Raw genomic sequence first — 23,930 nt, 5'->3', positions numbered from 1 at the left:
TGTGGGAGTCCGAAGCATAGATACAGAACAGATAGATAGATAGATAGATCTATTTGACTGTCCTTCTTTCTCCTTCGTTGCCTCATTTCTAAAACGTATAATGACGATGATTTCCCACGGGTAACCCACTCAGGTCAAACTAAATCTAGAAGGTAATGAGAGAAGGGGAGAGATAAAGAGTGATGATGAACGAGGGATGAGATGGAAAGGAAAGAGAGGCAGATGGAGAGGAGAAGTTGGTCTCTTTGCAGCTCCAAAGCTCGTAAAGCCCCGAAGCTGTGTGGAGTGCAAACGGGAGGGAGGGAGGCTGAGTCGAGGAGAAGAAAAGCTCGAAGGGAGAGAGAGTGAAAGGGAGAGGAGGAGGAGGAGGGTTTGCGTTGGTGTGTTGGCTGGCAGAGAGAGCGCTTGTCAAAAAAACCTTCCACTGACAGAAGGCATGATTCACAGCAGAGAGAGAGAGAAACAGCAGAGATAAAGAGAGAGAGAGCGGCGACAGGGCAGAGATGCCAGTTAAGAAAAACAAACGAGGATGCTGATTTGAAGCGGGATGACAGCACGCCAGCAGGATGGGACTGAGATCGACGGAGTGGATTGACTGACTGTGACCACGCTGATAAGGTTTTGGCTTTTCTATTGATTGGTTTGAAAAATAGAGCAGGTGGCGGTGGCAGCGATGAAAGAGAGCAGGAGAGGGAGAGGATGCTTGAGAACGAAGGCTGAAAGAGCTAGAGAGACCTGGAATTATTCTCAACTATCAATAGGCTTCTTTGACGGCTGATGGAAATTAGACAGCTCCGAGTGCTCACCGTCGCGCTGGAGACGGGTATGAGTGCGAGGACTGTGAAAAGCTTTCTGAAGATGTTCAGAACACGAGTCAATCAGTTCTCTTCATGTGGAGATGACAAGTTCTCCACATTCAGTTTGTGAATCTGTAAATTGTGATTTGAACTTTTTTCGTCTGCTGTGGTTCTGAGGTTAGCACATCTCTCAGTTTGTGTGCTGGATGTCAACATTTCAACAGCCTTTTGCAGAAAATAAATTAGCTTCTTGTACATTTACTGGTACAGTTTGTCCTCGGGACTGTACCCTCTCAGGTAACCGAGTCTTAATTTAACAAGGTGCAAAATCGGGTGCAGGAGGAGCTGTTCGTTTATTTTATGTAATTTTATTTTCATTCATCATCCACTTGGATGAGGGCCCGGTGGCGCCAGTGTCCGGCAGCCTCGCCTCTGTCAGTGCGCCCCAGGGTGGCTGTGGCTACAATGTAGCTTGCCATCACCAGTGTGTGAATGTGTGTTTGAATGGGTGGGTGACTGGATGCGTAAAGCGCTTTAGGGTCCTTAGGGACTAGTAAAGCACTATACAAATACAGGCTTAAAGCAGGCACCTTATACTGCTTACTAAGACACATTTGCCCTTTTGGCCCCTTGCAGGGCAGACATAGTTACCCTGAGTTTTAATAATTAGACCTGAACTCAATACATCCTGTTTGTGAAAGTCTATGACGTGCTAAAGAATGCTATGTGATGGACCACTTTAGTGCATTAAACCTTACACCAAAAATGGAAAATCAGCTCTGAAATTAAAATGGATAATTTGCAGGAATATTGAGGCCATTTTAAACTTATTTTCATCGAGCATTAAAGCAGCTGGTGCTGCATTAACATCAGTGTCCTGAAAGGACGTCTCACCTTTTAGGCTGTAAGAACTATACCTGTGTAAAATGTCCAAAGAGTTTAGCTAAACAGCCTTTTTGTAATAGCACCAGCAAGTGGCCAGGATGATGTTAGCACCTCTGTAATTGTGGATGTTGGTGCCGGTGAGTGTGCTAATGAGCCGGGTTTAAATATGCAACTCTCAGCTGTGACGCACGAGGTCAGGACTCGAGTTCCAAGCTTGCTTTTAGGCTCGACTTTCTTTATGTTACATTTGCTTCAGGCACGAAAAGCAGTGTCCAGAATGTTTAGGTAAAAAGCACTTGCTTAGGCCGAGGCACCAAAAATATTTGACTCCGTCTAGACTGAAAGTACTCGGTTACATGTAGACTAAAAACATACTCAGCTATGTTTAGGCTCAAGACATAGCTATGGTTAGCTAAACATAACTTTCATACTAGAGCAATAGTACTCATGTGAAGACAACAAAAGTACTTCATTAGGTTCAAGCTCCAAAAGTACTTGGTCGTATTTAGGCTAAAAAAAAAATACTGGCTTAGCTTTAGGCCAGAAAGTACTTGGTTAGTTTTAGGCTAATAATACTCCTGGTTTAAGTACCACGAGTATGCGGTTACCTTTAGGCTCAATTATGCTAAGTTAGCTTCAGGGCAGGAAATACTTGGTTATGTTTAAGATCAAAAAGTACTCAGTTATGTTTAGGCTGAAAAGTACCAGGTTAGCTTTAGAGTAGGAGCTTTTTGTTTAAGCCCAACAATTGAATGATTTTCTAACCTAATGAGTTGATGAGTTATCTCAGCTTTGGTTAGGATTAAACTACAAAAAGTACTTTGATATCCTCAGGAAAAAACCTAATCTACTAGAGTAAAAGTACACAAATAGGTACAGGAGCCAAAAGTACCTGGTTGTATTTAGACAGGGTACAGGGTTAGTGTTAGACCCTTGGTCAGGCTTAAGCTCCAGCAGTGACCTATATTTTCAAACTTAATTGAATCACCTCAGCTTAGTTTGAATTATCTCAGTTTTGAGGGGAGTCATTGAAATGACTGCTCACAACAGTAAAATATGGCGCTGACTGACACATGACAGGAAGTTACATAGATTTTCATCCATCTTCTTCCACCTGAGCATTTTCCATCTGTCACAGGCTGGAGGTGGAATACACCTTGGACTGGTTGCCAGTCTGTTGCCGGACTTTAGCAGGTTACCTATCCAACCAAATCCTGGAACGTCCACTGGCTGCCCCCTGTCAGCCACTAAGTGATGCAGGACGAATGAATTTCTTTATATGTGGACGGGGTTTCATTTCTGCAGCACTCTGTAGGCTGGAGGACATGGTTCACTATGTTCTGGACAGCACACTGCTCCCCTGAGTTTGTCAGATGCTCTGCAGGCACTGTCAGAGGAAGGTTTTAGAGAAACGCTCTCAGTTTACGATTAAACTTGAAATCGAATTCAGACTTTAACTTCCTGAGAGTGGTCACGCTCCAGCATCAACACAAGCTAAATGCATCTTTCTGTAGAGGTTCCCTGCAAAGTAAAGGCCATATCCAGGCTAGTCTCAAGCCCAGTTAGGGTCATTTTTCTCTCAGGACTGTGTGCAGCACCACCAATGAAGGAATTTCTATTGTCAACTAACCTGAATGAGAGTCCCTGTAATTGTGTGTTCATTGCTATTATTACCTAATATCCTGCTCACTGACTTTGATACATACGGAGAGACTTTTTCAGGCTCTTTTCCATGCAAATTATTTTTATTTGCTTTCTCTCTCCACAGCCAGACGAAGCTAATCATCGAGTACGGCCAGAATGAGACGAGAGGCTTTGACTGGATTCAGTCGTCCATCCACCGTCGCTCTGTCTGACGGACTGCCGGTCTGCTGGATGAAGATTTAATTGGCTGCGAACAAACACAGAACAATAAACAGCCAGAATAAATACAAATGCAGGCACATCGGGGGGAGAGTGGGAGAGAAGATGAGCTAAAAACAGCAACTGTGTGGACATAAAAACTGGACCCGTTTCATCTTTTCTTGCTGTTTTCCGAAAGCTGTTTGGAATATTTCTCAGAGTCGGATTCCTCATGTTGTTTGCACCGTTGTTATGTCATGGATTATTTGACGGGACGGCCACTTTTTTGCAGGAGTGTCATACTTTGATCATCAGAGATGCTCCTGACTTCTCATTAAAACAGAGAGAACACACGTCAGGAACATGTTTTTGAATGTGACGTTTTATTCTGGCATGGCCGTCTCAAACCCAGTTGCCATGTGTCCTTCACTGCCTGAATTTTTCTTTTAGATTTAGTCAAATTAACGACTTCACAATTCGCTCTTCAAGCTTCACCCGTGACTCCCACCAACCCCTCCCACCCTCAGCCATCCAACCAATCATGGGCAAGCCTCTCAGCCGTCCCGGGTGTTTCAGGAAAAGCTCTTGCTGCCTGGAGAAACATGGAATTGGGGATGGTGGAGTGGGAGGGCGAGATGGGGGGATGGAGGGGGGATACGGGGATGGCTACGTACCCCAGCGATCCATTTATGACACTATGTGCATCAATCAGCAGATTGACAGCCATCACCACCACCACCCTGGAGGGTCCATACGGCGAGACGGTTGCGGCGAGGGCAGTTTTAGCTACTCTACGAGTGGCTCGCTCCGAGTCAGCAGAGCGCCCCCCGACATGTTTGACTCGCAGCCACGGTCTTTAACGCCAAACCCCTCCTTTGTTCGGCGCTTGGATGAGCGAGCCATCTATGATTCGCTGAAGCTCGGCGGTCAGGACGGAGATGACGGTGGCTGTCATTCGCCGGGGCGGTTCACCCGATCGGTTTCTCCCTCTGTGTCTTCATTCTCAGCTCCGGGTGTGTCCTCCTCCTCCTCAAAGAAACACCACCATCACCACCACCATCACCATGGAGACAGCACAAAGAGCCGAGACGGTCGACATTCCTGGAAAGTCCTGACGCCTCCGAAGCACCTGGAGTGTCTGGAGCTGACTACATCTGAAATGATGGACAGAGGAGGTGGATATCTAAACCCGGGGCACTACCCTCCAGCTGGGGGGCAGTCCTCCTCCCTCACCTCCCCCCTTATTTCTCCCTTCTCTGGCTCCCCTCTCTCCTCGGGCTACCACACTCCGGTGTTCTTCTCCCCCGCCAAACCTCGACCCAGCCAGACTCAGAGTTTACGCTGTTCACCTCCCCACGTGATCCAGCCCAGGCATTACTCCCAAACCCAGAGCCTCAGGCTGTCACCCCCCCAAGAGCTGAGGAGATCCCCTTACCGCTCCCCGCTGGTCCAACTGTCTGCTCACGACCTGGAGCAGGACCTCAGGGATCGAGGAGGAGGAGGGGGAGGAGGAGGATGGGGACGCAGCGAGCGAGAAAGGGAGTGGGAGAGGGAGAGAGAGAGGGAGATGGAGCGAGGGTGGGCTCAGCGAGAATGGGAGAGAGAGAGGGAGAGGGGAAGGCTGGAGAGGGAGCGAGCACGGGAACGGGAGAGGAGGGAAACATCTTTCGCGACCTTCGGGTATGGCCGACCAGTTCCTCTGCGTTCGGACAGAGACTCTGTGTTTCTGGAGTCCGAACAGGGTCTCGACACAACGCCATTACTGCTCCCCCAGCCCTCTCCTTCACCCTCGCCCAGCGCTGCCCCCAGAATGGGCACTGGGGCGGTGGGTAGGAACAGAGCTGGGTCAAAGGTCGGCCCTGAAGGTGTGGGAGGGGTCATGGTTTCCAAATACGACAATGGAAGCGTGGGTTTGGTGTTGGTTGATAGTAAATCTGGGTGTGGGCCAAGGTTAGTGAGCGAGGTTGGGGGTAGAAATGTGATGGAGGCTGAAATGAGGGCAGGAATACAAGAACACCATCGTGCTGAGAGCTGGAGCAAGTATGACAATGGATCCAGGCCCAGCGTTAAAAACGAAACGAGGATGGGCTCCCAGGTAAAAACAAGACCAGGGGGGCGGGATTTGGAAGGAAAAGTGCAGTCTGGGGTGGGGAGGGAAAATATGGCTCCATCTGCAAACAAGGAGGTACACAGGGCAGGGTCATCAAAGAGTGGAGAAAGATCAGGAAGGGCTGTAGCGAAACCAGAACCAATCGCTGAAGCTACACCGTCAAATGTGACTGAGAGCAGGGATGAGCCTGGAGCTAGAGCAGATCCTGCAGCTGGATCTGGTCCAGGGATGAAGCCACAGGGAGGAGCAGAGGTAGAGACTAAGGCAACTTCAAAGAAGGTGGAGAGACAGAGTGAGGCAGAAGCTGAAGTAGCTAAAGTAAATAAGGAAGTTGTTGCCGCAGCGGAGTCCAGGATGGAGGAAAAACCTGAGACCGATGTTACAATTGCTCCTACATCTAAGCCTGAGGCAGCAGTAGAAGGTGGAGCTGGCAGTGAGACAGGAAATAAGACTAACAGTGAGCGCGGGGTTGACACTGAAGCCAACAGCACCAAGACCGCAGACAAGGGTCCTACCTGTGCTGCGGCCGAAGATAAAACCAAGCTTCCTGCTGCAGATCAACCTGAGAAAAAGACTTTCAACATTGATAAAACCGAATCCAGCCATGTGGAGAAAAGTTCACGATCCAAGAAGTCCAAATCCTCCAAGTCCAGCTCCAGGACTCGACCAGGCACCGCCACGGGCCTGCGGCCAGGTGTGGTCAGCCCGCGGCAGAGCAGGGCGCTTGGAGACCTCGAATCAACAGGCCCAGCTGAAGGCATCGAGTCCACGTGGCCTCGCCGAATCATCGTGAGAAAGAGGACCGTTCGTCAAGGTGGAGCACTCCACAATCTCCCCATCCTCCCCCCCCTCCCCTCCGTCCTCTCTGCGCTGGAGAAGAGACGCCCACTCGGCCACCTCCGTGCAGGCCACTTCTCAGAGAACCCTTTATCAAATATAACAAACTCCACCAGTATTGTGGGACGATGCTCGCTCAAAGAGCCCTCGCATCAGGAGCCGGGGTTGGGGTCCAGTTTGGTGGGCAGGGCTTCGCTGAAGGAGCAGAACTTGGAGCACTGGAGGATCTGCAGAGAGCAGGAGGAGCCAAAGAGATCCAAGAGCAAAGAAATACAAGGGGACAAGACTGAGGAGGAGAGGAAAGGGAATGAAGAGCGGAAAGAAGAGAAAGACAGAAAGGAGGAGAAAGTGGAGATGGACAAAGAGAAGGGTGGGGTGGGGCTGGTGGAGGAAACAAAACAAGAAAGAGCAGAGATGGCAGTCGAATTGAAAGTCCAAGACAAAGCAAACAAGTACAAGGAAGCGAAAAAAGGCAGAGATATCGAGATAACTCCTGAAAAAGTGGAGGAGAAAAGTATGAAGATAAGGGATGAAACTGCTGGGCGAGGCTTGGAGGAGGAGGAGGAGGTGGTGGTGACATTACAGAAAGAAGAAGGAGAGGCGGAGGGAGGAGAAGGAGGCACACTTGGCGAGGAAGGAGGGGTGGAGAGCTGGGACGCTGTCCTTGATATGGTCAACACTTTGTGGGATGACGGTTGGGATAAAGGAGGAGCAGGAGGAGGAGCAATAGGCGATGCAGACTCCCTCTCGGGCTCCCTGCAGCGCTGGCCTCTCCTCCGACCCCCCATCGGGTTCGGAGGGTCCCACCCTCCCTCCTCAGCAGCCTCGGAGCTCAGCCTGACGGAGCTGGAAAGGAGAGCCCGGGAGCTGGACTCTGACCTGGAGCACCTCGACCTGTCTCAGCCCCTCAATCAGGAATCGTACCCAGCGCTCCTGGAGCCTCAGAGGGAGCGAGCGGACATGTACCAAACTCACCCCGGGCCTCAGAGAGAGAAGGCTGGCCTGCACACAGGTAAACACCGCACACACCTGCAGGAACTCGCACTCGACACACGGACGTTCACGCCGCTTTAGAAATCACACCTGACAAACGTGCTGGCAGCCTGAAGCGTTAGATGATGAGTTAGACGATACAAACACAGGAGTCAGTGAAGCTTACTGACGAACACGAGGCAGGCAGGATGAAGGTGAACACCACCTCGTTAGCTGAGAGCTGATTGGGAACAAGACAGGTGGAGACAAAGGAACACGAGGTCCGAGGAGAAATGTGACTGTGACCCACATGAGTGAATTTATAGTCCAAACACGGTGGATAAAAGTAATGAAACATCTGTCGTCGCAGTCACACACTGACTTCTTGTTCCAAATTAAAATGAATTTGGCTCCAATAAAACACAAACCAAATCGAGTCTGTCAGTCGGGGTAACATTTTCAGATTTTCTAGGCTGTATTTCTTTATTTCTGTTTTACAACAACAGGTGTTTAATCCCTTTAAACGAAGCCCGGAGAAAGATGCTTTTGTGCTCGCTGTTTGCGCTCCGCCGGTGCAATCACACTGCAGACGCTGAGCAGGTTTTGGATTTCAGTCGCTGTTCTGTATTGTTTGTGACTCAGAGTTTAGCTGTGATGCTGGCTGTGAATTATTGGACCAAAACAGGAGGTGGTGGTGAGCTGGTGCCAGAAGCCTGCTCCTCCAATCGATGTATTTATTCACAGAATTTAGAAGAAACAGCAGCAAAGCATTTAAAAGACATGAAAAGAGTGAAAAGAAGAAACACAAACAAAAGTCAATAATAGAGAAGATCAATCATCTATGAAAACTTTATAAAAGCTTCACAAAAGCCTGTTTATGAAGGAGGTTTTAACAGTTTGCAGTGAGGAGCTGAAAAACTGTTGGGAATGCTGCTGTGGGAGGCAAACCTGAGCCAAGCTGTTTCCCACTGCTGGAGCCCCTGCTGGACCGTAGAGGAACTGCAGGTTCAGGTGTGCAGCCACTTGCAGCAAAGTCGTGTGGATGAATGTTCCTGCATGTAAATGTAAAATATAAAAAGCAGTGATAATTGTTCAGCACAGCAGGGAGTGGTGTTACCTTCCCCCTCGTGGGGGCGGTTGAGTCAGAGCCAGGTGGAGATTTGGAAATGCTTCATGAACTGTAGCAGCAGTGACAGATTCACTGGTCCATAAAGGAAAAGTCAGGGCTTTAAAACAGGAGCGTTTCTGCTTGATTGTCATGTGAGCAGTGGCTTTCTTTGCTTAGATCCTTCCAGGAACCAAAGAAAGCCTCGGATACAAAACAGTGGGGAAGAAAAGGCAGGATGCACTGGTTATAACTGTTTCTCTGTTTAAAAAGGTAAATATGTGATGTTCTTTTCAGGGGTGGGCAGCAGGTCCCAGGTCAGCTTGGAGCTCAGTACTACAGCCTCACTGGCTACAGACGCTGACAGACCTCCCGGCTCCTGGTCAACCAAATCTGCCGGGACGTCCACCACTGGCACAAGGTAAGGAATCTAAAAGTGCAGGGCTCTAGACTAACTTTTTGCCATGTGCCAGTACACCTAACTTTTTAAAGTTAGGTGTACTGGCACAAAAGTTAGGCGCACACAAATTTTATAATAATTTATATAATATAATGTGTTTTTCTGGATACACTGTGCTTTTTCAGCATTCAAAGAGTTATGACACCGTGTCAGAGCACTGGCTATGAATTTCAGAAGGATCAGGCCTTAACTTAACAGAAAAGTTAGCAATAGTTCTTTTCCTATTACAGCTACATCCACGTCTGTCGTGCCTAGGCTGCTCACTAGGGCTGGGTATCATCACTGATTTCTATAATCCATTCGATTCTGGTTTTCAAAGTCCCGATTCGATTCAACTTAGCCTCAGACGGTCAGAAATATTATAATTCTGATCATTTATCAGTACTGACTTCATCAGAATTGTGAACATCACAGCAGATGCCTTTGTGTGAAAGTAACTGAGAATAAAACACAGAAAAACATGAAGGAGATTTTCCTTGTCTGGCTTTTTATAGCAGATAACCTTAAAAATATTCTACAATGTTCTGTATATAAAGTTTAAATTTCTTCAGTATTGAACAACAAAAAAATAGGCTTTCTTGTCTGAGGTCATTTAAGTGAAAAAGAAAAGAAAAAGACAGCAGTCACAGCGCTGTAAACAACGGTAGACTGGTGGGTAATAAGCGAATGAATAATACAGAAAACAGAGATTGGAGACGGGAAACTGTTCTTGAAGTACAGAGAGAGCTAGCTGTGCATGAAGTGTGATTTTAATAGTCGTGGAAGCAAAACAGCAAAATTCATGACGACATTGATCAAATGTGAAGCGCAGTTTGCTGCTTCTTTTGCTGCTGGCTCGGTGAATTTTGGTTGGAGAGACAAAACCTGCAGCTCAGAATCAGCGCAAAAAGACGTAATCACAGCGCGGACCGGACACATCAGAATCGCTAAGCTCCGACAGCGTCTCCGTTTACGGGCCGTCGGGTGAGAAAGCCGAGAAAGACAAAGCTGATTCTGATGCGTCGGGTCTGTGTTTACGTCTTTGTGTGGAGTCCGTGTACCTGCTCTCATTTGCTGTTTGGTTGTTGTTGAAATGGTTTTGTGAGCTTTAATCTGAGAATCTGGCGTTTCTGGCAAAACACAGTTATATTTAAAAGTTGATTCATGATTTAATGAATTGATATCGCTTTATTCAAGCTACTCACCTCCCACTTCCACCTGCACTTTCAACTGGACCACGGCCAATCAGAGAGGTCCCGCCCCTTACTATCTCTGATTGGTTTAGTCCACAATAGGGGCAAAATGTGTGTCTGTTGTTGACCACAGGGAAGGTTGCAGATTTTTTATTTATTTATTTTTTTGCTACCGGAACAGTTGGTCGCACAGGTGCAACCAAAATTTTTTTTTTAGTCGGACCACTGAAAAGTTTGGTCGCATTTGCGACCAAATTGGTCGCACTCTAGAGCCCTGAAGTGTCACTGCAAGATGCCAGAATCCAGGATCAGCCATGTCTCCACCCCTCAAAGGCCTGTCCTGTGTCTCGTAAACTGAGGACAGATACAGGTGTGTTTGAATGTAATGGGATTACTGACGGGAACAGGAACCAGTGCAGAAACAGCACTGGCAGCTAAATGGGCAGAGCTGTTTCTCTAAACTGGAGACCAAAACGATGTGTCAAGGTGATCAGAAAAACTGATTTCCATGGATGAAAATACGTCATATTCTGATTTCATACTCAGAAACAGGGTGGGTTTAATTACACACCAGGCTGATTTTGAGCCAGAATCACACTACAGTCAAAATGAGCAGGGGGCGACCGTGGTTCAGGGGGTTGGGAAGGTTGTCGGTTCGATCCCCAGCCCTGTCTGTCCTGGTCGTTGTGTCCTTGGGCAAGACACTTCACCTACCGCCTACTGGTGATGGCCAGAGGGGCCGATAGCGCGATATGGCAGCCTCGCTTCTGCCCCAGGGCAGCTGTAGCTACAACTGTAGCTGCCTCCACCAGTGTGTGAATGTGAGAGTGAATGAATAGTGGTATTGTAAAGCGCTTTGAGGGTCTCGAAAAGCGCTATATAAATGCAATCCATTATTAAAATAATGATGACCGAAGTTACTGCAGCTGTGCAGTGAATCCAGTGATGTCACTGCCTTTGAAATGATCACATGTGAGAAACTGAAATTGAGGAACTGCAGCACAAACAGTGATGTACAGTATATACACTGAGCAATAAAAACATCAGACTGTCTGTTTAATGGACTCGAGCTGCTGTTTTATTCGCTGTTATTAGCTTTTGTGTGAACGTCCCAGAACAGAGCGAGCTGTACCTTGATGAGCTGAATCATTTAAGCTTAAATGTCATCCAACTAAATGATCTCTAATCATATTCTTCAAACTGAGCTTTGAGGGCTGGAGCTGCTGTAACTGTGTTTGTAATCAGCATTGTTATGAAATCATTCATATGAAGCTGTTGCAGGTGTCACACGTTTTATTAGAAACTGATTAAAAACTGCACAGTTAACTTTCCTGTCTCTACCTGATCATTCCTCATGGCTTACAAATAAAGACACAAACCAAACCGTGTCACAGCCGCAGCAAAATTTAGAAAGTGAATGTATTTGTAGTGATGTGTCCATCACCCGGGATATCTGTGCCGATGGCTTGGGGCTGTGCGGCTAAAACAAATCAATGGCCTTGATCTGAAAAGTGGGTTATCACTTTAAAGGCTTCGGGGGGGCTGAGCACACATGGGGATGCTTCACCGCCTTCTGTCCTTTTCTTCTTTTCCAGCTCTGCTAAAGAGGACAGCTCTCCAGACTCCAACCTGACGCTGGAGTCCGACTCAAGCGGCGTTTTCCTCTCCTTATCCAATCAAAGCCAGGAGGAGGCTGGCTCTGACAGTGACCAGCCAATCAGTGGTTCCGACCTGGGCAGCAGCAGCACGTCACTGGAGAAAGATGGGGACGATGGAGGGTTAAAGGAGTGGGGGAGGGAGGAGAGCGCGGAGCTACAGTGGTGCTACCCGTCACTCCTCAACACGTGCTCGCAAGAAGACATCGAAGGCGAGAGGGAGGAGGCGGGGCGCGGAAACATGGAGGAGGATGAAGAGCGGGGAGAAGGCGAGGACAGAAGGAAGGATGGGAAGATGGGAATGGTTTCAGTCATCAAGAAGCCGTTAGAGCAGAGCGTTATTAAGAGCTCCATGGCTCTGAGAATTGAGGACATGCCCCCCAGGAAAAAAGTCACCCTCATGGGAATAGACTCCCCTCTTCCTCTGTCTCCTTCAAAGCAGCCAATCAAACACTTTCTAGATCCCAACCAGAAGCCAATCAGAACATCAGGGCTGGACTGTGGTGACATAGATCCCTTCGTCCAGTCGGACAGCTTTGTTTACCTTGCTGTGTCTGCAAGACCTGCCTCCAAAGGTGAAGTCACCACGGTGACAGAAGCCCACAACGTGAAAAAGGACAGTATACACCACCACACACACGGCACGAAAACGCACGTGGATCCGCCTAACCCCAACTGGGACGCCAAGCCAACACAGCTCGCCCCACAGAAGCCAGAGGAGGGAGATTTCCTGTGCACCGACAGCTTCGTCTACCTGGCAGCTCCAGCCTGCCTCCTGCTGGGCCCTCCAGGAACTACAGCCTACAGCGGCAAGTGAGTATGCACTCGTCTACACTTCACCTCTCAGCTGAAAGAGATGTATTCATTTATAAAAACCATCCATCCGATCATCCATCCATCCATCCATCCATCCAGTCATCCGATCATCCATCTGATCATCCATCCATCCATCTGATCATCCATCCATCCATACAATCATCCGATCATCCATTCAGTTTTGGTTTCTTGTGCAATCTTTTCACTGTCAGCTAATGTCTCAGTGACACTAGAGTAAAAATAGGTTGCCGGCCTCCTTACCACCAGGAGAAACTGGTGGTTGCTCAGTGATTGCATTGAATGTTTGGTGACCAACTGGCGACATTCTAGTTGCCCGAAGGTAATATCTTCCCCTGTGAGAGGCAACCTGTCTCCCATCACAGTCTGACTCAGACTGACTGCAATCACTCTGAGACAGATTGGTAAAGGTTTGAAATAATCAGTTTGATTTATAATCACACACAGATTACCAACATTCCAATCAATCACTCGCATCAGTCTGAATGAGCCTGCGCTGATGAGCACCAGGTTAAAAGCAGAGCTTTAGTGCTTTTAAAAAGCACAAATGATGAAGATACCAGAGGGGTACATCTGGCTTTCTCTTCTGTTTTTTAGGGAGTCCGATTCGGAGAGCTCAGGTTCGGGAGCTGCTGATGTGTCTGTGCTGGGTTGCGGTTCAGTGGCAGGGGACAGCGATTGGGACTCGGACCTGTCCGACTCCGATCCGAGCCGCTCGTCAAGGACCTCCGCCACTGGGAGCAAATCTGGCCGTCCGAAGCGGCTGCCCGCTGAACCTGACTGGGATTTATTCGGAGAAACCACTGAACCCGAAGTGCTGAGCGAGCTCTTCACGGAGCAAGACAGGAACAACAACGGCATAGCAGAGAGAGTTTCCGGGGTTACCACCAGCATGGCAGCAACACCGTCCGTCCCCATGGCAACTCAACCCGCCACTCCACCGTTGAAGAGGATGTCGACCGTGGAGCAGTCATTGACGAAGAAGGTGACGTGGCAGTTTAAACCTGCTCAGAGGTCGGTGTGCACGGGAAGCAAGAAGGACAAAGAGAGGGAGGCGATGTCGTCATTGGCGGGAAGGTTTACTGAACTCGGAGGTGGCGAGATGTACAGACCCACCCCTTCATCTTCATCGTCTTCATCGTCGTCACCATCGTCATCGTCATCCGGCTGATTTCTGAAAGAAAAGCTTGTTTGGAGAAGCTTTTGATGGGCTGAAGAAAGGTAGAGGCGAACTTTAGCTCCTGTAGACCTGCAGCTTTTGCCTGTCCGTTCCGAATTCTGTGTCTCGCTGCTGCCGTTGCCTTGGATGACCTTGTAAAGGCTGCGTTGCATTTTCTTCAGTTAGTCAACAAGTTATTGTTATTATCATATATCACTTTAAGTTGGGACGGTCTTCACAGAAACAGCACCGTTCCTGTACAGTTTTACTGACTGTCGGTTGTTTTTTTCACTCACACGTTACATCCACGTCTGTTAAAATAACAGATTCGAATAATTCTGTTGGAGTTTTATTCTGCTGAACGTACTCTGAGGGAGGATCCACCTTCAGACTGATTTCACATCTTATACTATTAGAGCCATGCTGGAATTAAATCACAGTGATCCGTAAAGTGATCTGAGTAGGAGAAAGTGGTTTCTGCTGCTCTCTGATTTTTACGGATGTAAGAGTGTAAACGTCTCGCCTGCTCCCCCACGTCTTTGAAGACGGACTTTTACAAACTGGCTGAGTTTGATCTCTACAGTCTATGGTGTGTTTTATAATCACAGCCAAGTTTACAGTGTATTTAACAGTGTGATAGTATATTTTGAACATGGAGATAATTATTGAGCAAAGTATTAATATATATATATGTGAGTGTGTGTGACGAGTGTGAACAACTAATTGAAGGATTTAACAATAGAGTTTAATTTAAATGGTTTATTTATCACTTAGACTGAAATTGTGAATGTTATAAATGAGCAATATGCTTACAGATACATGCTATATTCTATGTTTAACGCGCCTTCATTCAAAGGGAGTCAAATACGGCTGTTCTGTCAAACCTGCTGGTGTCTCACTGATACCTGTCAGGTGTCTTTTGGTGAGGGTCAAATTTGAAACAGCTGCCAAATTCACATGTAGAAGCAGGAGAGTTGGCAGTGATCAATAAAATTCTGCCGGCTGGTTTTATCCACCAAATACCGCGGTCATGTTTGGGTTAAAATATGTTTGCAACACGACACACTGAAAAGATGTTTCAGGATACTCGGCACGTGTGCAGTCAGTGCTTAATGTGCAGTTCCTCTAACGTCCAGCAGGGGCTCCAGCAGTGATAGACTCCCACGTTAAAACTTTACAGCAGAAATAAACACGTTTGCATTCACCCTACACCGGGGGGGGTTAGGACCTCACTTGTTTAGATTATTGGGGGCGTGGCCTCTTTGACTGACAGGTGGATGGTGACACAGATTGCTCTAGCTGCTAGCTGTCTGCTAGCTTCACCTGAACTGGACATCTGGACTGTTTTTGAGCTGTTGAAGCATTTTATACGACATCATCCGATCAATAACATGGCTGCTGTGAGGTCACTCTACTAACAGACTGTCCATGAAGGCAGAGCGAGAGTTTGCTGGGATTTTATTATGTTATTTAGCGCTGATCATTAGGTATCTGTGTCTGTGCGATGCTCCCAGCCGCAGGTTGCTAACCTCGGTGGCTTCAACTGGCACAGGCTGGAGGGTGGTGCAATTAATGTAGCGCTATTAACAGCTAATGTGTGGCACAGATGGAACATGGAGTGCAGAGATCTCAGCACACAGAGGCTGCAGAGACAGGCAGGGAGCATGTAGTGCTGGGAAATCACTGAATCACGACAAAGATTTATTTATTTACACTTTCTTCTACTGTTTGAGGCTCTTTTAATAAACAGCTACTTCAGCGTGTTTGATTTGGGGGAATCTTACTGTTCCTGACACAACCTCAAAGGGATATGTCTCTCCTCCCACGACTGAACCAGAAAGCTTTGATTCGTTAGGTGAATGTGGAAACACGATGGAGCCACTGCTTTTTCAGCTACATGTGAAAAATGACAATAACATACAGTCGCTAACTCAGGTTGTAGTATAGAAAAGAGTCTCGTTTTTAGGCCCAGCTGGGGCTCCGCTAAAATGCTCAATCGGAGGCACCACATGGGGGCTTGTTAAACCAACTGTTAGTGCAGTGGTTGGGTCCATCTTTTATATACAGTCTGTGGTTTCTCTAACACCAGCGGTTTGACAGACGCCGTTATTTGACGCCCTGCCAGCGAGAGCGGGCTGGAGTGTTTAAATGTATAATAATGGCTGAGTTTGATTTTTATTTATGCAGCCAGATTTTGATTGTAAATGCAGTCTTAGACTCATGCAGAGGTTTTATGTGTAACATTTTTAATCATCAGGTAGTTCGGTTTTAAGTGCCATAAACAGCAAGACCACGGCTGAGATGATTGGTCGTCTTTGTCTCACACTGGGTTTATTTCTGCTCAGAGTACAGACTTCTTCTTTTGTAATCCTCCCCCTGCCATCTTTGGCTTTTCTGAGGAGGATAAACATGCTGGAGACGTTTTTCTCCTCGCTCCCCGCCGCCGTTTGTCACCGCTTCAGCTCTGTTTGTGCTGAAAAGCAAAGCAATCCAGGAGATTTCCCTCTGAATCCAAAGCGAAGTGCAGCCAGCGGGGAGGCAGGTGGAGCTGCCAGTCATCCCAGCAGTGGTTCTGCTGTTCAATCATTACATGATGAATGTGGTTATCATTCACTGAGCTAAAAAATGGGACAGGCAGCACCTTCCAAAGACATCGCAGACATGTCAGGTCACTGATGAGAGCGGCTGAAAGTCTGTTTTATGCACGATGTTGCTGATAAAGGTCTGACAGGCTAATCGTCCTCACATTTAGTCTTGTTGTTCTTAATGTAAAAGTGAAAATGAGGAACGAGGGCCAGATTTACTAACGGTTCATCACTTTTAGGCTTTTTTCTGGTTTTCATGAAGCTGCTGTTGACGAGATACTGTAATAAGGTCTTGGCCCCTCACACAGGGACTAATCAGTGACCTCCGGCAACCTGAGATTGCTAGGGACAAATGAGCATCTCCAACCAGTTTGCCAGAAACCCTTGAGTGAAATCAGCTGTAAAGAGGGCGCTGCCCCACAGATGTCTGTGATTGCTGACACGTCTGCAAACACTCACCAACCGCTGCTCAAACTCGCCTTCAGAATAAAAGTTGCATGTTTTGGTTGCCACAGTAGAGCAGAGCTTTTACGTTGGAGTCAGATTTTCTCTGGTTGGTGTTTTTCGGGTTGCATCGCCGCTCTACAAACAGAGAAATGGAAAACGTTTGACTCCACATGAGATGTTTTTCTTCTTTTGTGCGGACACTCAACGACTGCGGAAATCTGCTGCTCATCCAAATAATCTCATGGAGGTTTCAGGTGCAGCACTGTAAACCTCCAGCAGCTTCCAGCAGCCAGTCAGCGACCAGGTCTCTGGGCCTGTGTGACGGAGGCCTGCTGGTGTTATTGAACTTGAATTCAGAGTGTTAAATTTAAGAGTATCAGAGAGCTCAGAGTGTGAAATGTCGTTTTAAGGAGCTCTGACCTGTGTTAGAGAAATGCCTGCAGCTTCTGGCTGCAGGGAGCAGTAACAGTAACCTCACTAACACTTGGATCGGTCAGGAAATGTTTGAGCATCCTTCAGGTCAGCTGTTCGTCAGCTGTTCGCGAGTTCAGGTTTAGATGGTAGAACTGATGTGAATCTGCAGATGCACTGCGTCACGTTTGTCATCGCTTATTTTTGACCTGCTTGGTGCTCTGTTGCTCAGTTGCCTGGTTGCGTTGCCTGTTACTGAACTAAACTGGCTGTGTCTTTGTGTAAATTTGGTGCACTGCTGGTGGATCACCTGCCGAATGCACCTGATTAGTAAATCTGGCCTCAGAGTTGCTCGTGATGTTTGAAATTCTGGATTTTTAGCCTTGCTGGGATAAGATGATGTTTTTTTTGCCATGAGCAGCTTGAAGCAAGCCGCACACAGAAAGGCTTCAGTGACGACGTTGATGATGATCTGTGTAAACCGACAGGATTTGGTCGGGCCTTAAACGCACCTGTCAGACTTCCCGGTACATCCACAGAGGATTGGAGTGTTTCATTAACATGCCTCTATTTTTAAATCTGCAGCTTCTTGTTTGGACTGTCTGAATGTCTTTGAGGTGAATGTTAATCGGGACACAGTTAATGACTGATGAAGGCTTTTACCCCTCATGTTAGACTATTCCTGGATGGGGCTTTTCTTGCACAGCGTCACCTCTAATCCCCGTGAAAGTCATCATTTAACAGGAAAAGCAAAATGAAGCTGTGAGGAGACTCCCTGGGCCCCACTGACCTCCTCTAGCAGGAGAAATGAACACAAATACATGACTGCATCACTGCCATGATTAAGAAAAAACAAAGACTAAAGTTTGGTTTCAGCAGAAAATGAGACAAAATGGGCTGCAGGAAAACTACTCCACACTTTTATTACTTCCAGGCTGGACGACTGTAATTCATGATTATCAGGATGTCCAAAAAACTCACTGAAAAGCCTTCAGCTAATCCAAAATGCTGCAGCAAGAGTCCTGACAGGGTCTAGAAAGAGAGAGCAGATTTCTCCTGTTTTGGCTTCCCTTCATTGGCTTCCTGTTAAATCCAGAATTGAATTCAAAATCCTGCTCCTCACATACAAGGTCTTAAATAATCAGGCCCCATCTTATCTTAATGACCTTGTAGTACCATATCACCCTATTAGAGCACTTCGCTCTCGCTCTGCAGGCCTACTTGTTCCTAGAGTATTTAAAAGTAGAATGGGAGGGAGAGCCTTCAGTTTTCAGGCCCCTCTTCTGTGGAACCAGCTTCCAGTTTGGATTCAGGAGATAGACACTATCTCTATTTTTAAGATTAGGCTTCAAACTTTCCTTTTGCTAAAGCATATAGTTAGGGCTGGACCAGGTGACCCTGGATCCTCCCTTAGTTATTCTGCTGATGGTTTGTGATGCTCTCACTGTGACTTTATGCTGCTGCATTAGCTCTGTCACAAACTTTATTCTGTCTCAGCAGATTCCCTCTCCGATCCTCATTCTGTTGGAAGTTTCTTCCTGTTAAAAGGGAGTTCTTCTTCCCCAGACTCATCGAGTCCTGCTTGTATAGTAGGGCCTTTCCTTACCATCTAAATCAGCCTGAGATAAACGTTGTGACGTGGTGTTACATGAACAAAAAGCAGCCCTGCTCAGACTGAAGTTGTCTAAAGCTCCGAGCGACAGCGGCAGAGGACGTTGTCATGGGAATGATTGCATCTCCAAACTGAGTCTGAATGTTTTTGTCTCTGACAAGCTGCAGCCTTGTTCTCCACCTTCATCCTGTCCTCGGTCTCCTCCACCATCCCCTGATACCATCTTTCACACAGTTTGATTTCAGCTTTTACTGCACAGCAGCACCGTGTCATCACGTTCCTGCACAACATTAACGTAATCTGCTCCAGCCGCCGTGACCACTTGCTCTGTAAACATTACATTTAGTCAAAGAGAGCAGAAACTTCCACTGACAGCGGTCACAGACTGTGTCGCTCGTTCTCTGTTTCACACGTCTGTGTCTCGTCCTCCTCCACGTTGCCTCGTTTCATTCTGCAGCCCCGCTCGCACTCGCCCTGCAGCTGTCGCTCAGACCTGCAAATTCTAATTACGTGATTATCTTTTCTGTTCAGACAAACGGTGCTCACTCGGAGCTTTTTAGCTGAGACTCGCTCTTTCCTCCCAAAAAACACACGCGTGTGCACCAGCGTGCAGCTGCCAGACGATCAGAATCAGCAGTTCTCAGCTTCAGTCACCGTGAAAGTGATGGAGGTATTTGGAGAGGATTTGTCATAAATCAGTAAAGGAGTGCATGTTTTACTTGAAATCTTTAAATAATCAAAGCGTTCACATTTTGCTGCTTTAGCCTTTGCGGACACTGGGACGTCTGTAAAGTCGTGCCTGTTTCATCGATCCGAGGTCTCGTCACACAAAGTACAATCAGCGGGACTCCTTTCAGAGTCGCCTCCTTGTGCACCTCTGGACCACTTCCTGTTTCGATCATCACTGTACGTCTGGTCACTTTGCCTCTGAGCTGCACACCGCATTCTTTCCACTGACTCAAACTCTTCGCTGTAGAACCGGACATCCTGGGAAAGGTCCAGAGGTGCACACAGAGCTGAGCTTGAAGGAGAGACTGGCTGAATTTAAATAATTGCACCTTCTTTGCTCACTTTGTTTCTAACCCAGCTTCAAATCATGCAAAAGATCTGGGACACATCCCACCCACTTTTCACACCTGAGCAATATATAAACGTGGAGGGGTGGGCCGTGTGCGCTGCTGTGATCCTGGCCCTGTGATTCTATAAAAACGATGAGAAAACGGCTGCAGATCCAGTTTCCCCTGCAGCTCCACAGTCGGGCTTCGGGCAGCTTCTTGGTGATTTGCCGGCAGCTCCAGCTGAGCGGTTCTTTTGAAGCCGACTCTTTCTTCTTGCAGCGATGTGACGGGGCATGGTGAAACTATCTGTGTAGTGACCCACTCTGCATGTTTGTCCTGACCCTGTGTTCAGGCCGAAGACCGAGGCTGTTTATGTGACACTGTTCATTGATTAATTTTTTTTATTTCTGTATTAAACTATTGGCTCTTTGAAGTGTTTCAGCTGAAAACCTGCATCTCACTGGAACATTTTCTAACCTGCTGCTTCACAGTCTGATCGACGAACAAAAGCTCAATAACCGAACGGACGAGTCAGACGAACTTTATCGACCTTTGAATTTCTGTTGCATCAAACTGTGGCAAAACAGTTTCACTGTGATGGATAAAAACCACATCCTCTGCTGACTTTTGTAAAATCAGGCCTGCGTGTAATACTTTGCTGTTCATATCGACGCTGCTCACTGGTAAAGCTTAGCGATTAAGACCTGAGACGGATTCTTAGCTGGAAAATGATTTATGTGAAATCTTTTCGTGTGCCATATTCCCAAGCCTTGTTGAAGTGCATTATTGTACAATAAAGACTAAAGTTGATGGTGGCTGTGACTCTGGCCTGGTTATTTGCAGAAGCAGTAGGTCAGAGATCGGACTGCGTGACAACACCGAAGGAAACGTGAACATTTTAGTGAAGTTTCACAGTTAGGAAGGGCTCATTTAGCTACTATGAAATGACAGATTTATGGCCATGAGCCCAATGTGTGTCCACCTCCTCGGGCAGATGAAATCTTCCTTTACATGATGCTGTCTCCGACCATCAGGACTGAACACAATTCAAAAATAGAACCTTTTCAAATCGTTAGGTGCTGTGGACCAGCCGTGACCTTTAACCTTTTGATTTAAGGCTGGGATGCAGAGGCAGCTGAGTCAGTGCAGAGCTATCCCGAGGTGATCTGCGGGCTTTTATTCAGACAAATGCTTCAGGAAGTCTTTAGACAACGTTTCTCTTTTCAGCAGGACGAAAGTCAGAAACATCCGGTCAAAGAAACCGAAGAGCTCCTCAGGGCTGAGAGGTCGATATCCTTCACCAGACTCGGTGTGAAGATCAGACAGCATCACAACAGAGAGCTGCAGATAACAGCATCTCTGATTCAGGCAGGTCTGCTCAATATTTTTACTTCACTTCTGCCCAATGTCATCGTAGCTAACTGAAATAAGCTCAAGTCTAAAACTAGACCTGAAAAAACATTTCAATTAACTAAAGTAAAATAAAACCGAGCTTTTAAAAACACTACTGAACAGGGATAACCCCTGAAGGTGTGCTTCAGGGCTCCAGCTTCTTCAGTTCTAAAACTGAACTGAAGAAGCTTCTTGGATAAGAGCTGAAACACCTCCAAGAAACTCAACAGTCGCTTTCCATCCGAGCTCCTTAGACCACCATGGCCTGGCTCACTAGGAACCTACACAGACACTATATAAGGACCATTTACCATCTGGGGAATTTGGAGAACAAGTCAACACTTCACACTTGTGATTGGGCTCCTCAAATCCTTCCTGGACCACCTTTGCTTTGTGGCAGGGCACATTATCCTGCTGAAAGAGGCTGCAGCCATCAGAGAGTACCCCAAACAGGTTGATTGTGTTCATCTGGATGTTTTCAGTGGGAGAAACGTTTCATCCAACTGACTTCTTCAGTCTCAGCTGACTGTAGGTTTGCCCAACCTTATAAACCCCCATTGTTCATTCAGTGGGCTAGTTTCAGTCGTTGTGCAAATGTATTGTTTATAAGGTTAGTGACGAAACACTTCTCCCACTGAAAACATCCGGATGAACACAATCAACCTTTGGGATTTACTTACCTGAAGGATTGAGCCTGCATCAAGACCATCAGGGAGTACCGTTTCCATGACAGGGTGTGCCTGGACCGCTAAATAACGTCCACATGGATGGACATTATACAGATCATTGCCCAAAGCCACTGATGTTCAAATAAAGCCGAGACTTCAATGTCCAGCCTATTCGAATACTTCCTGCCAGTGAAAGAGTTCAGATAATGCAATGAAACAATAAGAAAGTTTGAACTGAAGACAAAGAGCTCAGCTGGAGTGTTTGTTGACATCTCGTTTCCAGGGTTAAGGAGGACATTCAAGCTTAACAAGATAATCTGGAAGTCCTGAGAGTCAAAAAAAAATGATGTTTTTCTAATTTTAGCCTGATTGAAACTGTTTCCTGTCCTGTGTTTGTGGATGAACTCGTCTGAGGTAAAGCACCATCACTAACTTAAGCCTGTTCCTTACCTTGACCTTTTATCTCCACCTACTCCTGTCCGTCCTATCACAGGAGCTCTTTGGTAATGTGACGAGATGTTCCTAAGAGAACCTGGCTGTGACCCAGTATGTAATCCATGACCGGCTGGTAAGTTGGTGTTTGTCTCTAAGCTAAAAAGTTGTAGAACCAACTCGTAGTTGCTTTGGTCACTGACAGGTTGCTGTGGTCACCCAGAGGTTTCAGGGAAGATGCTGAGCTGTCTGCAGGCACTCGTCTTTTGCTCTTCAAAGTAAAAGTTGTCCTACCGCTGAAAACAACATACTTTATAAGGCACAACTTTTACTTTGAAGGGGAACAGACTCTGTTTCTAGTTTGGTGAGTGTCTGCAGACAAGTCGGCCTCTTCCATGCTGGTGACTTTAGTCACTAAAGCAACAACCTGCTGCAACCATCCACCAACTGGGAGTCAGCAGGAGGTTACTGACTGTTTCTAGGCCTGTGTGGATGTGGCTTTAGCAACTACTCACACTCAGGTAACACACATCTTTTACTTGGTAACAGCGGGTCACCGACCACTCTGCACGCCCGGACCCTAAGTCGTCGCTGGTTATGACCCCAAAGGGAGAAAGTCAGAAAGGTCAAATGTAACCAAGAAATTATTTTTTGTCCTCTGACTGAATGGATGCCAATGACAACCTGACACACAGCAAAAACTCCAGTGTTAAATTAACACTGGAGAGTGTCTATATGGGTCCACACCTCTGAGTGTTAAATACAACACTGTTGAGTTTTAAATTAACACTTTTGACAGTGTTATATGTTTAAAAGTAACCTAGTCAGTTTTGAAGATTAACAATGGCTAACACTGAGCAGTGCTGATTTTCTAACACTGGAAAATAACTCAAAGTGTTAGAAATATTCCAGTGTTAGAAAACTTATCTCGGTCTCCCTGGTGAGCAGTGTGGTGTTTGCTGTCTTTGTTGACCTGTTTGTTTGTTCATTCCTTTTCTGGATGTCGGCCTACCCGCTGAATTTTCTCTTTTAATTGAATCATGCACATTTTGTGGAAAACTCGCCATTTTTACCCCCCTGCCATCTGTCTCCCTGGGCTTTCTCTAACAACTCGTTATGAAACTGGAATTCATTTAGTGCTGTATCTAAACGAGCGACGAAGCCAACCCCTGGTTGCAATTTAGGAAATGAAATTTTAATTAGAGGTGCAGCGATTTCATTGATATCAAATCAGCGGCATCAGGCTGCGTGATTAATCATTCCTGGGAAAACTGTGAGAGACTTGGAGACACACAGCCAGCCTGCAGAGCCATCTGTGTGTTAAATAGTACATGGTGCAGGAGGAGCTGTGTCAGTAATGTAGGTCTGTCCATCTATTTAAGGCTGATTAATTAGAGCACTTTGAATAAGGCCACGGAGAATGAGAGAGAGAAAGGGGAGAGAGACCACCGTGATGAATGGATAATCCATGTGCCATTTGCACAGCCGCCGCAGGGA

The 23,930-nt window shown here is 46.9% G+C and overlaps 1 protein-coding gene across 1 annotated transcript; it reads left to right on the top strand.

Moving 5' to 3' along the window:
* Window positions 1–260: 260 nt before the first annotated feature.
* On the top strand, window positions 261–20,756 carry LOC101481423 (uncharacterized). The gene is made up of 5 exons (XM_004569959.5): window positions 261–618; window positions 3,451–7,483; window positions 8,846–8,969; window positions 11,776–12,648; window positions 13,267–20,756. Exons 2-5 carry the CDS (start codon window positions 4,066–4,068, stop codon window positions 13,838–13,840), a joined length of 4,989 nt encoding a protein of 1,662 aa, XP_004570016.2. The 5' UTR covers window positions 261–618; window positions 3,451–4,065; the 3' UTR covers window positions 13,841–20,756.
* Window positions 20,757–23,930: the final 3,174 nt, after the last annotated feature.

This window comes from Maylandia zebra, linkage group LG19 (genome assembly GCF_041146795.1).
Source record: "Maylandia zebra isolate NMK-2024a linkage group LG19, Mzebra_GT3a, whole genome shotgun sequence".
Lineage (NCBI taxonomy): Eukaryota > Metazoa > Chordata > Actinopteri > Cichliformes > Cichlidae > Maylandia > Maylandia zebra.
The sequence above is the reverse complement of the archived record's forward strand: the minus strand, read 5'-3'. Positions and strand labels throughout refer to the sequence as shown.